The 20,319-nt window shown below is 41.1% G+C and overlaps 1 protein-coding gene across 1 annotated transcript in view; it reads right to left on the minus strand.

Moving 5' to 3' along the window:
- The window catches only part of LOC108517358 (zinc finger protein 25-like), a 25,817-nt gene extending 14,004 nt beyond the window's left edge, over positions 1-11,813 (minus strand). The window contains exons 1-2 of the mRNA XM_017855235.1: positions 11,664-11,813; positions 6,709-6,808 (exon numbers count right to left, since the gene is read on the minus strand). Coding sequence (XP_017710724.1) covers positions 6,709-6,723 — 15 coding nt within the window. The 5' untranslated portion in view covers positions 6,724-6,808; positions 11,664-11,813. The remainder of the gene's footprint in view (positions 1-6,708; positions 6,809-11,663) is intronic.
- Positions 11,814-20,319: the final 8,506 nt, after the last annotated feature.

Genomic DNA, 20,319 nt, shown 5'->3' on the forward strand with positions numbered 1-20,319 from the left:
CCCAACTAAAAAGGGCCCCTACCGAAAGCAATCAGTGGAAATCAGTTTGGCTTTTCCCCACTCGCCTCAAACTTACTAAATGTTCTTAACTATCTTATACTCCCCAACCTTGCCAGGACCATCCTTCTGGGTTTTGCCCATATTCCAAAAAATGCTTCAATTCTTCATTCCTATACTAATACTGTGCCTTATTTTATTCTTCATCCGTACATCCAAATGCCAACCATGGGCCCCGACCTTAACGACGCCCCTTAACAGCAGGAAGTAGCCAGACAGACCACGGCGCCCCTTTATCACTATTACCAATAAAAGGTTGGACTGTTTGGACGAACGGAGGCAAGATGGCGCACTTCCGGGTTCTTCATCACCAACTTTTCCTGCGCACGCGAAAATGCAGCTGGCGCCCGGGAAGGTGCAAACCAACTGGGCATGCGCCAGGTGACGTCAATCCGAAGAGACCAAGATTTACCTGGTTGCACCTACGGAACGCCCCCCGACACGTCCGTGTCCCGCCTACTGCCCTCCGACTCCTAGAAAAGCCACTCCCGGCAGACACCCCGTGGCGGACTTCCCAGCCCCCCACTCTTGTCGGGACTGCAGGAACTCCGTCCGAGAGCTCCCCGAGCAACTCTCTTGGCCTCCTTTGCTGGAGGCCAACAGACCTCTCCCTACCCACCTCCTTCTCTGAAGCTAGGTGACCAAAAATAAATGTGCAGTTTTGCTCCTACCCTTGCCTGCTCACTGGTTCTTTTGTGCCCGCTCTGGTGGTCTTAGAAAAACAAATCAAGTTCAACATGGCCAACATGGCGAAACCTCGTCTCTACTAAAAATACAAAAATTAGCCAGGCATGGTGGCATGCACCTGTAATCCCAGCTACTTGGAAGGCTGAGTCAGGAGAATCTCTTGAACCCAGGAGGCAGAGGTTGCAGTGAGCTGAGATTGCACCACTGCATTCCAGCCTGGATGACAGAGCAGGACTCCATCTCAATTTAAAAAAAGAAAACAAAAACAACTACCTGAGACTGGGTAACTTACAAAGAAAAGAGGTGTAATTGGCCCATGGGTCCACAGGCTATCCAGGAAGCATGGCAGTGGAGGCCTCAGGAAGCTTAAAATCATAGCAGAAGGTGAAGGAGAAGTTGGCACATCTTCACATGGCAGAGCAGGAAAGAGAGGGCAAAGGCGGAAGTGCTACACACTTTTAACCAGATCTTGTTAGAACTCACTCACTATCACAAGAACAGCAAGGGAGAATTCTGCCCCCATGATCCAATCACCTCCCACCAGGCCCCTCCTGCACCATTGAGGGTTATAATTTGACATGAGATTTGGGTGGGGACACAGAGCCTAACCATATCACGGAGGAATTAAAGGAAAAGATATAAAGTATGTTGAAGAAAAATGTCAAGTTGCAGAATTCTTTATCAAACATCATTTTAAATAGATTAGACTCGCCAGTTAAAGGCAGAGATTGAATGGATATCAAAAACATGATTCAAATATATGCCCTCTAAAATTAAATTTAGATCCAAAGACACAAGTAGGCTGAAAAGAAAGGATGGAAAAAGGCATCTCACAAAAATAGTAGTAACCAAAAGAGAGCTGGCTGGCTATACTAAGATAAGACCTAAATAAATGAGACGGCATCCTGTTTTCATGGACTGGGAGACTTAACATGGTTCAAATGACAATACTACCCAAAGAAATCTACAGGTTCAAATATCCTGCAATTCATGTGAAATTGTGAGGGGTCCTCAATAACCAAAACAACATTGGGAAAGAAGAATGAAGTCAGAGGATTCAATTCAAAATTTCAAAACTTACTGAAAAGCTAGTTATCAAAACAGTGAGGTACTGGCATAAGGATAGACATACAGTCTAATGGGATATAACTGAGTCCAGAAATAAACGCATATATCTATGATCACATGATTTTCTTCATCTTTTTTTTTTTGTTGTTTAATTTTTCTAAGACAGGGTCTCACTGGCTCGAGTGCAATGGTGCAATCATGGCTTACTGCAGCCTGGACCTCCCCAGGTTCAGGTGATTCCCCTGCCTCAGCCTCCCAAGTATCTGGGACTAAAAGTGCACACCACCCACCTGGCTAATTTTTGTATTTTGTAGAGACAGAGTCTTGTCATGTTGCCCAGGATGGTTTCAAATTCCTGGGCTCAAGAGATCTGCCCACCTTGGTCACCTAAAGTGTTAGGATTACAGGCATGGGCCACCACATCCAGCCCCAACTGATTTTCAATGAGGCTGTCAAGACCATTCAGTGGGAAAAGAATAGTCTCTTCACCAAATAATAGTGGGAAAACTCAATACCCACATGCTTGAGTTAAATGGGACCTCTACCTCATATCATATGCAAAAATCATTCAAAACAGATCAATGACCTATATATGAGTTAAACATGTAGAACTCTTATAAGAAAACATAGCCTACCTTGAATTTGGCAATGGATTCTTCTACATGACACCAAAAGCACAAACAAAAGAAAAATAAATTTGAATTCATCATAATTTAAAGTGTTTGTGTATTATAGAACACTGTCACAATGGAGAAAAGACAACTCACAGTGTGGAAAATATTTGCAAATCATCTGAGAGAGAGTCTCCCTTTGTTGCCCAGGCTGGAATGCAGTGGCGCCATCTGAGCTCACCACAATCTCTGCTTCCCAGGTTCAAGCAATTCTCCTGCCTCAGCCTCCCAAGTAGCTGGGACTACAGGCACGCACCACCATGCCTAACTAATCTTTGTATTTTTATTAGACACGAGGTTTCACCATGTTGGCCAGGCCAGTCTCAAACTCCTGACCTCGTGATCCGCCAGCCTCAGCCTCCCAAAGTGTTGGGATTACAGCCATGAGCCACTGCACCTGGCCAATCTTTTTTTTTTTTCTTAAGACAGTCTTGCTCTGGTGCCCAGGCTAGAGTGCAGTGGTGCCATCTCGACTCACTGCAACCTGCACCTCCCAGGTTCAAGTGATTCTCCTGCCTCAGCCTCCCAAGTAGCTGGGACTACAGGCATGCACCACCAAGCCCAGCTAATGTTTGTATTTTTAGTAGAGACAGGGTTTCACCATGTTGACCAGGCTGGTCTGAACTCCTGACGTCGAGTGATCCGCCCACCGTGACCTCCTAACACGCTGAGATTATAGGCAATGAGCCACTGGGCCTGGCCATAAAATGTTCTTATAATTTAACAACAAAAAGATAAACGGCCCAGTTAGGAAATGGGCAAAGAACTTGAGTGTACATTTCTCCAAATAACACAACTCACCCTTGAACAACACAGGCTTGGATGCAGATTATTTTCAACCAAACATAGATTGAAAATGTAGTATTTGCAAGATTGGAAACCCACATATATGGAGGGCCAATTTTTTGCACACATGGGTTCTGAAGGGCTGACTGCAGGACTTGAGTATGTGTGGATTTTAGTACATGCAGGGGTCCTGGAACCAATCACCTGCATATACCAAATGATGACAGTATATACAAATGGCTAAAAAGCACACTAGAAAAATAATTGAAAAAAAAAAGCACACAAGATGATGTTCAACATCATTCATCTCTAAAGTAATGCAATGCAAAACCACAACAATAACACTTCACCCCCCCACCCTAATTATAATAGGCATAATTTTAAAAATGGAGAACAGGTTTTGGGGGTATATGGAGAAACTGAAACCTTTGTACATTGCTAATGGGAATGTAAAATGATGCAGTTGCTGTGGAAGTTTGGCAGTTCCTCAGAAAGGTAAACATAGAATTGTCGTACATTCCAGCAACTCCATTTTTTAGGTACATACCCAAAAGGATTGAAAACAGGTGTCAAGTACTTACAGATGAATTTGCCTAACAGCACTATTCATAATAACCAAAAAGTGGAAACCACCCAAATGTCTGTCAATGGATGAATGGATAAACAAATTGTGGAGTATATACACAATGGCATTTTAGCCATAAAAAGGAATGATGTACTGATACATGCTTCAAGGTGGATGAACCTGGAAAACACGCTAAGTGAAAGAAGGCAGACACAAAAGGTCACATAATGCATGATCTCACTTACATGAAATATTTAGAATAGGTAGATCTATAGAGACAGAAAACATTAGTGGTTGCCAAGGGAAAGAGTGAGAGAGAACAGGGAATGACTGCTTAACGGGTACGGGGTTTTCTTTTGGGATGGTGAAAATATTTTGAAAGTAGGTAGAGGTGGTGTTACAAAACACTGTGAATGTACTAAATATTAATACCTCACAATTGTATAATTTTAAATGATGAATAGTATGTGAATTTCACTTCAATTAAAACAAGTAAACAAAACCTTTGAACAAAGACAACTTCAGGCCTAAATGGTTTCATTGGTGAATTCAATCAAACAATAAAGCAGAAACAATACTGATTTGCCCCAGACGACCACCAGAGGAAGTGCCAGAGAATAGGCAAGTAAGCAGGGTAAAAGAAAACTTTATTAACCTACCAATGTGAAGGAGGGGCGAGGTTCACCGGTCTCCGGTGGTGGAGGCCGACGAAGTCGCTCCGGCTTCTTGGGCGAGGTTCCTAGGTCTGCACACGACCAGGGGCCAAGGAAGGTCGTGCTGCCCGCCAGCCCGGAGCGGCTTTTATGTCCTGGGCCCGGGAGTGGGAGGGCAGTGGGCAGGACACAGGCGGGTCAGGGGCGGGACATAGGCGGGTCAGGGGCGGGGCAGTAGGCGCGGCTAGGTAGGTTTCGATTTTCTTCCTCAGACGTCAGACTGTGCCTGCAGCAGTCGACCTGTGTCTTTCCCGGGCGCGGGAAAGTTGACAATGAAGAACCCAGAAATGCGCCATTTTAGTCCCTTTGTTCTTTTGTTCCCTCCCTCCCTCCGTCCAGACAAATACCAATTATATGTAATTTCTTCCATAAAACCAAGAAAAAATAACCATTCTCAACTCATTTTATAAGGCTCACATGACCCTGAGACCCAAATCTAACAATAACATTACCAGAAATGACAACTACAGTGGTTGCTGGCACCAGTTTGTATCAGCTCAGAAGAGCTAGTTTTCAGGAACTGGCTGGCATGTTATAGCTTGAAATTTGGTATGGTGAGAGTATTTATACCACAGAAACTGGTAAATAGTATAAACCAGATTTCTTTCCCAACCCCTAAAATCTGATTATTAAACATTTACTAGTATACTGATCACTGATCAATATTCTTAATGGTGATAGATGCAAAAATCCTCAACAAAATGTTAGGAAATCTAATTCAGCAATATATAAAAATATACATGTTATGACCAACTTATCCTGGCAATGCAAGTTTGATTCCACATTTGAACATCAATCAATGTTGTTCACTACACTAACAAACTAAAAAAGAAAACAACATGATTATCCCAGAAAAAGGAAAAGAACATTTGACAAAATTCAAGATCCATTCATGATAAAAATTCTGAACAAACTAGGAAAAGAAGGGAACTTCCTTCATCTGATAAAAGGCATTTATATAACATCTATAGCTTATACCATCCTTATTATTGAATAGCTAAATTCTTTCCCCCCTAAGGTCAGGTTTCATTATGTACAATCCTTTGATTATATAAAAGGTGATTTTTAAATGAGCAAAAAAACCACAAAAAAAAAACAAAAAAACGAAATTCATTGTTTTCTACAGCCTACAAGGGCCATACATATTCTAGCTTCCTCTACCTTTTTGATGTTACCTCTTACCATTCTTTCCCTAAGTCATATCTCTCTAGCTTCAATATCCTACATACTGTTTCTGGAACATGCTTTGGGGTGTCTGTATTGCTGTTTTTCTTACCCACAATGCTGCTCCCTCAGATTTCTACTTGACTCTCTATCTCATTTAATTCCAGACTTTCCTCAAATACTGTCTTTTAGGGTAATATTGTCCCAATCAACCTACAACTCGTTCCTTACTTCACTGTATCACTTTGTCCTCCTAAATTGCTTGAGTTTGTCTCTGAACATACACCTCAGAAATATTACTCAAATGTTGACACATTGTTATAAGGTATATTTTTAAAATCACATTTATGGCCTGGCACAGTAGCTCATGCCTGTAATCCCAGCACCTTGGGAGGCTAAGGTGGGAGGATCATTTGAGGTCAAGAATTTGAGACCAGCCTGGCCAACATGGGGAAACCCCTTCTCTACTAAAAATACAAAAATTAGCGGGGTGTGGTGGCAGGTGCCTGTAATCCCAGCTACTCGTGAGGCTGAGGCAGGAGAATCACTTGAACCTGGGAGATGAGCTACAGTGAGCCGAGATTATGCCACTGCACTCCAGCTTGGGCAACAGAGCTAGATTCCATCTTAAAAAAAAAAAAAAAAAATCACATTTGTTAGTATCAATGCCATTGTCTACTTTATGCCAAACAGGCAATAACCTATTTAGCATTGCTTTCATGCCATCAGTGCAAGTATCAACAGTGTAAAAGGCAATCTACATCTTAGCACTCTGAGTCTCAACCTCATAGACCCCTTGAGAAGGTCTTGGAGCTCCCAGGGATCTGCAGACCACATTTCAAGAATTGCTGTTTTATTCTAATAGTATTTTGCCTGAAGGTGATTTTTAACTATTTCTACGTTTCTAATTTAGTATATGGGCTCTTGTTCGTAAAACTCATTAAACACACACACACAGACACAGTGAAACAAAGTAAGGGCTAAACAAATGACTCACCTGGATCTTGTTCATTTTCTGTTGCTCTTGGGAAAGGCTGAAAACTACAAAGCCAGAGCAGAAATCATAAGGGACCTTATCTGGCAGCCCCAGGAATCACCTGTGAGAAATTTCCATACAACATTTTAGTAAAATATATACCTTTGAGAAAATGTATCTTTGACCCATTAGAAAGCATAGTAAGGAGCATGATGAAGTAGCATCTACCTGTCCACTTCTGACTCTGATATTAATCTTGATTAGCCTGGGACATTTTTGAATGAATCTACACATTTCTTTCCTACTGACTGTTTTGAAAATTATGTTTCTGTTTTCTGAATAACACAAAAGAAAAAACTTAAATATCCAATCATGACTGATTAAATAACATGTATAATATATCCAAAGTATGGAGCCCTTTGCTGACACTAGAAATCATGTTGAAGAGATATATTTATTGGTACATAAAAGGTAATTAAGCTATATATCATAAGCATTTTTTTCTATTATAAACCCAAGGTTAGAAAGTCTTTTCAAAGTTCTCAAAAATAAGACATTTCTTCTTCCCAAATTGCAGTTTCTCAAAAACTACTTCTCCAAGAAACTTCTTTTGATGTAAATATGACATAATGAACTTAAAGACTCAGTCCTACGCTAGGCTCTGCTATTAATAAACTTAGTGATTGCCTTAGTTTCAATACTTTTGTCTTTAAAATGAGTAGGAATTAGATAATCTTGAACAACCCTTCATGTACCATTCTGATTCTGTAAGTCTTCACCCCGGATCACCAAAACAGACAGTACCTGCAATGCACTGTACCCTCAAAACTTGGGCTGGGCCTAAGGCAAAATTTAATTAGGCCCTGATGAACTCTGACTTGAGAATCTAATCTGCTGACAGTGACACAAATCCAGCTTCTAAAATCACAGTTAGGCATCACAATTCTCAAACAAGCACTTCATATATATGTAGCAAAAGGCAACTACATGTCATAATCCTAAGGTCCTTGTCATAAGCAGCAGAAATCATACAGGGCACCCAAATTGGAAAGGAAAAATCAAATTATCTTTGTTCACAGATGACATGACCCTATATTTAGAAAAACATAAAGACTCCACCAAAAACACTGGTAGAACTGACACATGAATTCAGTAAAGTTGCAGGATATGAAATCAACATTAAAAAATCAGTAGCAGGCCAGGCACGGTGGCTCATGCCTGTAATCCCAGCATTTTGGGAGGCCAAAGTGGGTGAATCACCCGAGGTCGGGAGTTCGAGACCAGCCTGACCAACAAGGAGAAAACCAGTCTCTACTAAAAGTACAAAATTAGCCAGGTGTGGTGGTACATGCCTGTAATCCCAGCTACTCAGGAGGCTGAGGCAGGAGAATTGCTTGAACCCAGGAGGCGGAGGTTGTAGTGAGCCAAGATCATGCCATTGCACTCCAGCCTAGGTAACAAGAGCAAAACCCCATCTCAAAAAAAAAAAAAAAAAAAAAAAAAAAAAAGCAGCATTTCCATACACCAACAGTGAACAATCTGAAAACGAAATCAAGACAGCAATCCCATTTACAATAGCTACCAAAAAATCTCCAATACCTAGGAATAAATTTAACAAAAAAGTAAAAGTATAAAATTAAAATTAAATTTTAATTTAATTTTATAGTATAATTAAAATATATATTTTAATATATAAAATATAATATATAATTTAATATATAATTAAATTATAATATAATTTAACACTATAATTAAAAGTATAAAACAGGCTGGGCACTGTGACTGACACCTATAATCCCAACACTTTGAGAGGTGGAGGCAGGTGGATCACCGAGGTCAGGAGTTTAAAATCAGACTGGCCAACATGGCAAAACCCTATCTCCACTAAAAATACAAAAAAAATTAGACAGGTGTGGTGGCTCACTCCTGTAATTCCAGTTACTCAGGAGGCTGAGGCAGGAGAATCACTTGAACCTGGGAGGCAGAGGCTGCAGTGAGCCAAGATTGCATCAAACTGAGATCTTGTCTCAAAAAGAGTATAAAACACTGATGAATTATATTAAAATGGAAAAATATCCCATGCTCATGGACTGGCAGAATTAATATTGTTAAAGTGTCCATAGTACTAAAAGCAGTCTACAGATTCAATGCAATCCATATCTAAATACCAATGACATTCTTCACAGAAATAGGAAAAAAAACCCTAAAATTTATATGGAACCACCAAAGACCCCGAATAGCCAAAACAATTTTGTGCAAAAAGAACAAAGCTGGAGGCATTGCACTACCAGACTTTAAAATATACTATAAAGCTATATAAACAAAACGGTAGGTTACTGACATAAAAAGAGACACATAGACCAATGGAAAAGAGAATTGAGAAATAAATACATGCATTTATAGCCAATTTCATTTTTGACAAAGGCGCCAAGAACATACATTGGAGAAATGACAGTTTCTTCAATAAATGGTGCTGAGAAAACTGGATATCCATATGCAGAAGAATGAAACTAGATCCCTGTCTCTAATCATATGCAAAAATCAAATGATAGTGGATTAAAGACTTAAATGTATGACCTGAAACTATGAAACTACTTGAAGAAAACATTTGGAAATGCTTCAGAACACTGTTCTGGACAAAAAATTTTTTGGTAAGACCTCAAAAGCACAAGCAACAAAGACAAAAATAGACAAATGGGATTACATCAAACTAAAAAGCTTTGGCACAGCAAAGTAAGCAATCACGGTGAAAAGACACCTAAAGAATAGGAGAAAATATTTGCAAACTACCCATCTCACAAGGAATTAATAACCAGAATATATAAGGAACTCAACACCAGAAAACAAAAAATGTGATTTAAAAAAATTGAGCAAATGATCTGAACAGACATTTCACAATAGAAGATGTACAAATGGCCAATAGGTATATGATAAAATGTTCAACATCACTAATCATCAGACAAATGCAAATCAAAACCATAATGGGATATCATTTTACCTCTTAAAACAGCTATTATAAAAAAGGCAAAAAAAAAAAAATGCTGGGACATGGAGAAAGGAGAACCCTCATACACTCTTGGTGGCAATGTAAACTAGTACAGCCTCTGTGGAAAACAGTATGGATGTTCCTCAAAAAATTAAGAACAGAATTACCATATGATCCAGCAATCTCCCTGCTATGTATATATCCAAAAGAAAGGAAATCAGTATATTGAAGAGATCTCTGCACTCCCATTTTTATCGCAGCACTACTCACAATACTCAAGGTATAGAATCAACCTAAGTACCCATCAATGCATGAATAGGTAATGAACATTGTGGTATATATACACAATGGAGTATTATTCAGCCATAAAAAGAATGAAATTTTGTCATTGAAACAACAAAGATGGAACTGGAGGACATTATGTTACATGAAATAAGCCAGGCACAGAAAGACAAATATAATGTTCTCACTCATACGCAGGAGCTAAAATAGTTGATCTCATGAAGGTAGAAAGTAGAATGTTGGTTACCAGAGGCTACGAGGGGAAGCAGGGAGTGAGGAATGAAGAGAGGTTGGTTAATGGGTACAGAAATACTGTTAGGTAGAAGGAATAAGTCCTAGTGTTCAATACGGTGATAAGTGTTAACAATAATTTATTAGTACTAGTGTTCAGTACGGTGATAAGTGTTAACAATAATTTATTGTGTATATCAGAATAGCTACAAGATTTGGAATATTCACAACACAAAGAAATGATAAATGAGGTGGTGGATATTATAATTACCCTGATTTTATCATGACACATTGTATGCATATATCAAAATATCACACGTACCCCACAAATATGTATATTATGTACCAAAAAAAAAAAAAAAAAAAACACTAAAATAAGCAGCAAAAACCACTTCCAGCTAGCATGGTGCTTACAAATGCCTAAGCTCAGTTATCAGCCAATGAGAGGTATTATCATATCACCATCATAAAATGGGGGAACTGATGAACTGCAGTTTTCATATTTAAAAAAATTCTTTGTCCCATTTCCTGTCTTTAGAAACTAGCCTCTGGGCTGGATGGGATTCCCAGCTTCTCCTGTAAAATGCAAAATTGAGCCCTCAAATTGTGGTTTCAATTTACACGTTTCACAGTCCTCTGAGAAGAGACTAAGGTTGGAGGATGCAGGAAGGCCTTAAATAATTAACCTTTTGACTCAAGGGCTCTGAAGATTCCCCCAAGCATTTTTGGAAACACAACACTACGTGGTTAAGGCTGGGTTCAAGTACACTCCACAGCTACGTTCTGGTGGTGTTCAAGGGACAAATGTTGTGCTAAATACAAGCCAAGACTGGATTTTGGTGTGGGAAGGCGCATGAATTCAGAGGAAAAAGTGAGGATTTACAACCCACCTGCTAATACTGTGAGTAAAATAATTTCTCTCTCTGAATCTTTAGTAGTCACATTTATTTAAATGGAGGTGGTTAAGTCGAAAGGATGGTTACGATGATTAAATGAGCCAATAATGAAAACAACATGTCTTGTAATAATAGAAGCAGCTCACCTTTATTGAGTCCTGTATCATACTTTATATCTACTACCCTATCCAGTACCCAAAGGCCCCCATCATTTGCCAAATGGGCGTCCAGCCGCAGTGGGACCACATACAGACGCTGGACCGGAGCCCATGTCCCTGCGGCTTTCGAGCGCCGCGTCTGCAGCGGCCAGCGTGCCTGACGTGGCAGCTCCGGTCACGTCACACAATGTGGCTACTCCGGGCGCCCGCTGCCCGTCCACCACAGGCCTTCTCTGGCCGCCCCTCAAGCAGGTCGCGCAAACACCATTCCGGGCAGGAGCGCCAGCGCAGATGGCCAACCTCCCCGCCAGGCCGCTCCCACCCGGGACCCTCCGCAGAGGCCGCTCCGGGGCCAGGAGGCGGCTTACAGGCTCGAGACCCCGCCTCCCAGGCCCTGCCCGCCCGCAAAAGCCTTCGACACACCTGCAGGGTCTCGGCCTCTGCTCCTGGCCAGCGCCGGGCCCAGGCCCCGCCCTTTGCGGCCCAGCCGAGACCCGGAAGCACCGGACTCCTCTCCCCACCCTAGGGCGTAAGACAAAAACGCCAACGCTAGAAAAGAGACGACACTGCACATGCGCAGAACGTTTCCCGAGCCCTACTCCAGAACTACGCTTCCCAGAAGGCCCGGCTGCGACTCCATCTTGGATGACGTCGTGAGGCGCAGCCTCCTCCAGGGTCCTGAGTGATTGCGGTCGGGTTTCTTGGAGCGGGCGCTGGCTTTGCTCAGTGATGGCGGCAGAGCTGCACCTTCGCACATCCAGGCTTGAAGACAGAAGGCCACCGTGAGATGCCCCAAGGAACACTGATGGGCAGTTTTGTTAAAGTGATTGAACTCCGTGGGTACAAAAGTACATGGAGTAATGAAGGATAATGCCGTGTAACCGCTTCCTCTTAGGAATGCTAGCTTTCACAATTGTGCAAACGATACGCAAAACGTAATAAACTACAAAATATGTATAAGCTAAAATAAAACGAGTGTACCACTTCCCAAAAGCAAAAGCTCTTAGTGTTAGGTGTACATCCTTCTCATGAATTTACACAAATTTTAACCTAATGGTATAGAGTATCATGACTCTCATTTCACTAGGGAATATATATATATATATAACCATCCCTCCTTATCCAGGGGGTCCGTATCTATGGATTCAACTAAGTTCGGAATGAAAACACTTAAAAATTCAATCTTATTGAGTATGTACAAACTTTTCCCCTTGTCATTATACCCTAAACAATACAATACAACTTTACATAGTATTTACATTGTGTTAGGTTTACAATTAATCTACACATAATTTAAAGTATACTGGAGGAGGTGTGTGAGTTATGCAAATACCAGATTATTTTCTACCAGAGATTTGAACATCCCTGGATTTGAGTAATCCAGGGAGGTCCTGGAACTAATCTCCCGCGGATACAGGGAGAGGACTTGGCTGTATAGGTAAAAGAAATTATGTATTTCCTGGTCAATAACTTTATTACATTAAAACAAGTAGAATCATCTAGAAAAAAATTATACATTGTCATGTGTATAAACACAAATATATATACATATACAAAATATGCACACATAATACACACACACACACACACACACACACACCACTTTTCTGGTTGGGAGGTATTGAGGAAATAATTTAAAGTAAAGCCTCTTGCCAACCCAGAAAATTATCTCCACAGATGGAGAAAAGAACAAAACAGTTACATTATTGAATAAACATTAAACCAGACTGCAATGTGCGTCACAGGCAACCCACTAACGAGTTTATGAAGACAAGAAGAACTATCATTTTTTATATTAGCAGGTCTGGTAAAACGCATTCCATTTTCTCAACGTAAAAGATAACTTGTCCTCAAGACGACTGTATGACACCATTTGCTATGCATAATTCATCTGAAATTCACCTGATAATTAGGGTAACCATCAGTGTTAGTTAATTGCTGTTATGCAAATGAAAAGTAAAGTTTCTGGTGTCTCTATGACAGGCAGGTAGTTAACAGCAGGTAGCCAGAAGCCTAGGAGTTGACCACAGAGGCAGGGAGGTGGGGTGCAATCTTCCTTGATGCTCACATTTCAAAGACATGACCCAAGGCCATTAAGAAAGACCTTCCTGGGTTGTTAAACTAGCAGGAAGCTTATTTACTTTTTTCAAAGTTTTGCTAAATCTCACAGGGACAGAGAAGGGATTTACAATTACAAGTTTTCTTAAGGAAATGCTGTAAGAAAAGAGAGGAGGAAAGGGGCCTTTTTGAAAGAAGGAAAATTCAGTTTGTTTGTTTGTTTGTTTTTTTCTTTGAGACAGAGTCTGGCTCTGTCGTCCAGGCTTGGATGCAGTGGCTTGATCTCGGCTCACTGCAAGCTCCGCCTCCCAGGTTCAAGCAATTCTCTGCCTCAGCCTCCTGAGTAGCTGGGATTACAGGCGCCCACTACCATGCCTGGCTAATTTTTTTTGTATTTTCAGTAGAGTCGGGATTTCACCATGTTTTCCAAGCTGGTCTTGAAGTCCTGACTTCATGATCCACCCACCTCGGCCTACCAAAGTGCTGAGGTTGCAGGCCTGAGTCACCGCGCCCGGCCCAAATTTTTATATTTATATTTACCCTTACAGAAAACTATAAAATTTTACACAATTTCAATCAAAATTTAAATAAAAAATCTTAATGGGGAGCTTAGTTTTATCTTACTTGATAAACTAATTTTTAACTTCCTCAGGAAACAACCGCAGGGAATAGCAAGGAACTGAGGACTAAACTCTGATATTTTTATCTTACCCAAATTTCTATCTAAGGGGTCTGAGGAGTTATGCCCTATAAACCATAAATTCACATCAGATGGGTTTTATTTAACCCTATATAATGTGACTTACTTTCCAACCTGACTCTGGCATAACATTACGAGACAAGGAAGAAAATAAAATATTTTACCCCAAAACATGTTTCTTTGTCACATTTTGAAATGGCCTTGCAAGCTGACCTTTGTGGGGGGAAATTCGCATCTCTAAATAATCTCTATTAACATAGCTAGACCTTTTCCTTCCAGGCCCTTCCAATTCTGAATAGATTGACTGAGAGTCTAGCACCTTTTTAAGGGTCTGAATAGAAAACATTTGTCATCTCTTGTTTCTAAGGACAGCCACTATGAGATTTCAAAGGAATCTTGGTCTGCACAATCTTTTATCTTAACCTGAACATTTCCTTTCTATTGATCCCAGATCCTTAGACAAAAGCTCAACCAATTGTCAACTAGAAAATGGTTAAATTTACCTGTAGCCTGGAAACACCCGCACTCTTCAAGTTGTCCTGCTTTTCTTGAACAAACCAATGTATTCCTTAAATGTATTTGATTGATGTCTCATGCTTTCCTACAATGTATAAAACCAAGCTGCAGCCCCAACCACCTTGGGCACATGTTTTCAGGACCTCCTGAGGGCTGTGTCACGGGCCATGGTCACTCACATTTGGCTCAGAATAAATCTCTTTAAATATTTTACAGAGTTGACTTTTTTCATTGACAGAATTTTTTCTGAAAATGCAAATTTAAAAAGTAATTGAAAGCTGGGTGTGGTAGCTCACACCTGTAATCCCAGGACTTTGGGAGGCCGAGGTGGGTGGATCACGAGGTCAAGAGATGGAGACCAGCCTGGCCAACATGGTGAAACCCTGTCTCTACTAAAATACAAAAATTAGCTGGGTGTGGTGGTGCATGCCTGTAGTCCCAGCTACTCGGGAGGCTGAGGCAGGAGAATCACTTGAATCTGGGAGACAGAGGTTACAGTGTGCCGAGATCCTGCCACTGCACTCTAGCCTGGCAACAGAGGGAGTCTCAGTCTCAAAAAATAAATAAATGAAATAAAAAGTAACTTAAGTTTGAAGCTAGTTTTGAAAAAGCACAGAAAGATCCAAATATACATGAGAATTTAGTATATATTAAACTTTTCATTGAAAACAAAATGGTGTGGAGATATATATATACACAGATATATATACATTTATATATATACACATATATATATACATACATATATATAACCATTTTTTTCTTTCCTTTCTAATTTGGTCTTGAGGTCTCTTTCTCCTGAGGGTGACTATAAACTATCCCTGTGGGGCTCCTGGGATTTGGTGTCATGGATATTTGGTGTGCCATATGTTAAAAGTTTCATTTCAAATTTACTGAAAGTCCACCCTTAATTTTTAGAAGTCAGTAAGTTCCAAGAGAAGTAGCAATTTGAGGTCACTGGTGAAGGCTTCACACAAGGTGAATTTTTACGTTTGGTTTCTCCACAGCATAAGGAATAAAACCGTTCTTTTGAAATGAAGAAGAGAACCACCTAGGAGACTATCACCCTGACCTAAGGACTTCACTAGGGATTCAGGAAAGAAGACACAGAAAGAAAGCAGTCCTTAAGGGTTATATCTGAATAATTTAATTTTACCTAAAATTTTTTTAATTGAAGTATAAAAAAATACAAAAGTATGCAATGGCATGTGTATCACTGTATGATTGATAAGTGAATGACGAAGACAGGTGAACACAGCCATGTAAACACCAAAGAGTTCAAAGACAATATTACCAGTGCCTGAAGTCTCCCTGAAGGACCCATTCTCTATTATTACTCTGCTTCTCAAAAGTAGCCCCATCTTGATTTCTGGGTTTTTTTTTGAGACAGAGTTTCTCTCTTGTTGCCCAGACTGGAGTGCAATGGCATGATCTCAGCTCACTGCAACCTCTGCCTCCTTGGTTCAAACAATTCTCCTGCTTCAGCCTCCTGAGTAGCTGGGATCACAGGCATGCGCCACCATGCCTAGCTAAATTTTTGTATTTTTAGTAGAGACAGGGTTTCACCATGTTGGCCAGGCTGGTCTGGAACTCCTGACCTCAGACGATCCACCCACCTCGGCCTTCAAAAATGCTGAGATTACAGGCGTGAGCCACCGTGCCCAGCCCCCATCCTCATGTCTAACAGTAAAGACCAGTTTTGCAATTTATTATTGCAATTTCTTTTACTCATTTATTTTGAGATAATCTTATTTTTAAATTTTTTTTTAGACAGAGTCTCACTCTATCTCCCAGACTGAAGTGCATTGGTGCAATCTTGGCTCACTGCAACCTCCATCTCCCAGGTTCAAGCTATTCTTGTGCCTCAGCTTCCCAAGTAGCTGGGATTACAGGTGTTTGCCACCATACCCAGCTAATGTTTTCTATTTTTAATAGAGTTGGGGTTTCACCATGTTGGCCAGGCTGGTCTTGAAATCCTCACTTCAGATGATCCGTCCGCCTCCACCTCCCAAAGTGCTGGGATTACAGACGTGAGCCACTGTGCCTGACCTGAAGTAATCTTTAACTTACAACTAAATTACAAAAGTAAGATAAAGAATTCTCATATAGGCTGGTCATAGTTGCTCACACCTGTAATCCTAGCACTTTGAGAGGCCAAGGCAGGTGGATCATGAGGTCAGGAGTTTGAGACCAGCCTGGCCAACATGGTGAAACCCCGTCTCTACTAAAAATACAAAAATTAGCTGGGTGTGGTGGTGCACGCCTGTAATCTCAGCTACTCAGGAGGCTGAGACAGGAGGATTGCTTGAACCTGGGAGGCGGAGGTTGCAGTGAGCCAAGATCATGCCATTGTACTCCAGCCTGGGTGACAGACTGAAACTCCACCTCAGAAAAAAAAAAAATTGAATTATCATATATCCTTCACCAAGATATTTCCATCATTAATATTTTGGCACATTTGCTTCATAATTTTTGCTATTTGTGTATATTATGTATTTATTTTTTGTAATCATCTGCAAGTCAGTTGTAGGAATCATTCCACTTTACTCCTAAGTTCTTAACTGTATATTTCCTATTAGCAAGGATAAAATTCTTAGATAACCATGGTATAGTGCTCAAAATCAGAAAAATTTAACAAAGATATAATATCTAATCTATAATATACGGTCCATGTTCAAATTTCACTGATTGTCTCAATTAAGTCTTTTTTTTTTCTTGAGAAGGAGTCTTACTCTGCCACCCAGACTGGAGTGCTGTGGTACAATCTCAGCTCACTATAATTTCCCCTTCTGGGGTTCAAGCAATTGTCCTACCTCAACCTCCCAAGTAGATGGGACTACAGGCATGCATCACCATGCCCGGGTAATTTTTGTATTTTTTTTCAAGTAGAGACGGGGTTTCACCATGTTATCCAGGATGGTCTCGATCTCTTGACCTCGTGATCTGCCCATCTCATTCTCCCAAAGTGCTGAGATTACAAGCCTGAGCCACCATGCCCAGCCTTCAATTAAGACTTTTATAGATATTTATTTTTCTGATTCAAGATCCAATTCAAAAACTGTTTCTGGGCTGGGCATGGTGACTCATGCCTATAATCCCAGTACTTTGGGAGGCTGAGGCTGGTGATCACTTGAGGTCAGGAGTTTGAGACCAGCCTGGCCAACATGGTAAAACCCCATCTGTACAAAAAATACAAAAGCCATCTGGGTGTGTCACGGGAACCCACCCCCAATATTTCAACATAGGTTCTTTCTATTTTCCATAAGTGTCGGCCTGCTGAGAAGTAAAGAGAAAGTAAAAAGAGAGGAATTTTACAGCTGGGCCTCTGGGAGTCACATCACATATCAGTAGGACCATGATGCCCACCTGAGTCTTAAAGTCGGCAAGTTTTATTAAGGATTTCAAAAGGGGAGCGAATGCAAGAACAGGGAGTGAGTCACAAAGATCACATGCTTCAAATGGCAAAAAGGTGAACAAAGATCACATGCTTCTAAGGGCAAAATCAGAAACTCCTGATAAGGGTCGAACAAAGATCACAAGGTAAAAGGCAAAAGCAAAATCACAAAGCAAAGGGCAAAAACAAGATCACAAGGCAATGGGCAAAAGCAGAATTACTGATAAGGGTCTATGTTTAGAGGTGCACATATTGTCTTGACAAACATCTTAAACAACAGAAAACAGGGTTCGAGAGCAGAGAACCAGTCTGACCTCAAATTTACCAGGGTGGGGTTTTATCCCACCCTAGTAAGCCTGAGGGTACTGCAGGAGACCAGGTCATATTTCAGTCCTTATCTCAACCGCATAAGACAGACACTCCCAGAGAGGCCGTTTATAGACCTCCCCCAAGGAATGCATTCCTTTCCCAGAGTATTAATCCTTGACAGGAAAATAATTTAGTGATATCTTCCCTACTTGCACATCCGTTTATAGGCTCTCTGCAAGAAGAAAAATATGGCTCCATTTTGCCTGACCCTGCAGGCAGTCAGATCTTATGGTTGTCTTCCCTTGTTCCCTGAAAATTGCTGTTATTCTGTTCTTTTTCAAGGTGCACTGATTTCATATTGTTCAAACACACGTTTTACAATCGATTTGTATGGTTAACACAATAGTGGTCCTGAGGTGACATACATCCTCAGCTTACAAAGATAACAGGATTAAGAGATTAAAGTAAGACAGGAGAAAGAAATTATGAAAGTATTATTCGGGAACTGGTAAATGTCCATTAAATCTTCACAATTTATGTTCCTCTGCCATGGCTCCAGCTGGTCCCTATGTTCAGGGTCCCTGACTTCCTGCAACACAGGTGTGGTGGCCCGTGTCTGTAGTCCCAGCTACTCAGGAGGCTGAGGTGGGAGAATCCCTTGAACCCAGGAGGCAGAGGTTGCAATGAGCCAAGATCACACCACTGCATGCCAGCCTGGGCAATAGAGGGAGACTCTGTGTAAACAAACAAACAAACCAAAACAAAAGCCATTTCTGGCCAAAGTAGAATAACAGGGACTGAATTTACCCCCCTGCCTAAAACAACCAAAGAAACCAGATAAAATATATGAAAAAATAGTTTCAAGTCACTGGATATCAGGCAGTGAGCACAGTGACCCCTGAAACTTGAAATAAGTAAGCTCTACATTTGCCACAGCTTACTGCCTTAAAAGAGTTTGCAGGCTGTGGCACAAGGAGGGGTATCCCATGCTGAGCATTGTAGACTCCTTGAATTGAGGAGACGCAGCTGAGAGTCCAGAGAGACCAAGGAAGCTAGAGTTTGTAGGACATATTACCAAGGAAGAGAGCTGCACAGAGAGACAGCTCTGGTGATCTTCAGAAGGTCCCCTTGATAATTCAGCAGAGTGCTCTTTGGAACATGCGTATGAGGAAATCACCTGAGGCTGGGGAATCATCCAAAAAGATTGAAGAGAATAGAGCCCAGTGACGCTGGGAAAAGTGCCTGCTGTCACCAGCCAGGGTGAGAAAATCATGATTCATGAGCATTGGGTAGAGTACTCACAATGGTCTCATCTCAGCTACAAAGAATAATGAGACCTAGAATAAATACTACAAATGTTAAAAGCAAGACACCACACTATCAATTAACTGCACCCCAGAAGCAGCCCTCAAGAATATTTTAGAGAAATACAAAAACATTTTATGGGGCTAAAAGCATCATAAACCATCATAAATATCGCTAATCTCATTCAATAGATTAGCAGACTTTAGGCAGTAAGCGGTGGCTCTGCCTGATCCCGCACTTCTGGGAGCGCCGAGGCAGGCAGATCACCTGAGGTCCCCGCCATGGTGAACCCTGTCTCTACTAAAATAACAAAAAATAGCTGGGCATGGTGGGTGGGCCCACCCTGTAGTCCCAGCTTGTTCCTGGGCTGAAGGCGCAAGGAGAATTTGCATGACCAGGGAGATGGAGGGTTGCAGTGAGTTGAGATCATTGCCAGTTGCAGCTTCCAGCCTGGGCAACAGAGTGAGACTTCACATCTCAAAAAAAAAAAAAAAAAAAAAAAAAAAAATTTGCAAAGAAACAGAAAATAACAATTCACTATGAGGAGAAAAATCAACTGTGCAAAACTGACCCAGAACTGATACACATGTCAGATTTAGCAGACAAGGACATTAAACAAGTTTCCATAACTGTGTTCTAAATGTTCAAGCAGAGACAAGCAGAGACATGGAAGATATTTTTTCTTTTTTCTTTTTTTTTTTTCTTTTTTGAGACAGAGTTTGCTCTGTCACCCAGGCTGTAGTGCAGTGGCACAATCTCAGCTCACTGCAGCCTCCGCCTCCTGGGTTCCAGCGATT

Source organism: Rhinopithecus bieti, unplaced genomic scaffold (genome assembly GCF_001698545.2).
Source record: "Rhinopithecus bieti isolate Rb0 unplaced genomic scaffold, ASM169854v2 scaffold_40838, whole genome shotgun sequence".
In the NCBI taxonomy this organism is placed as follows: domain Eukaryota; kingdom Metazoa; phylum Chordata; class Mammalia; order Primates; family Cercopithecidae; genus Rhinopithecus; species Rhinopithecus bieti.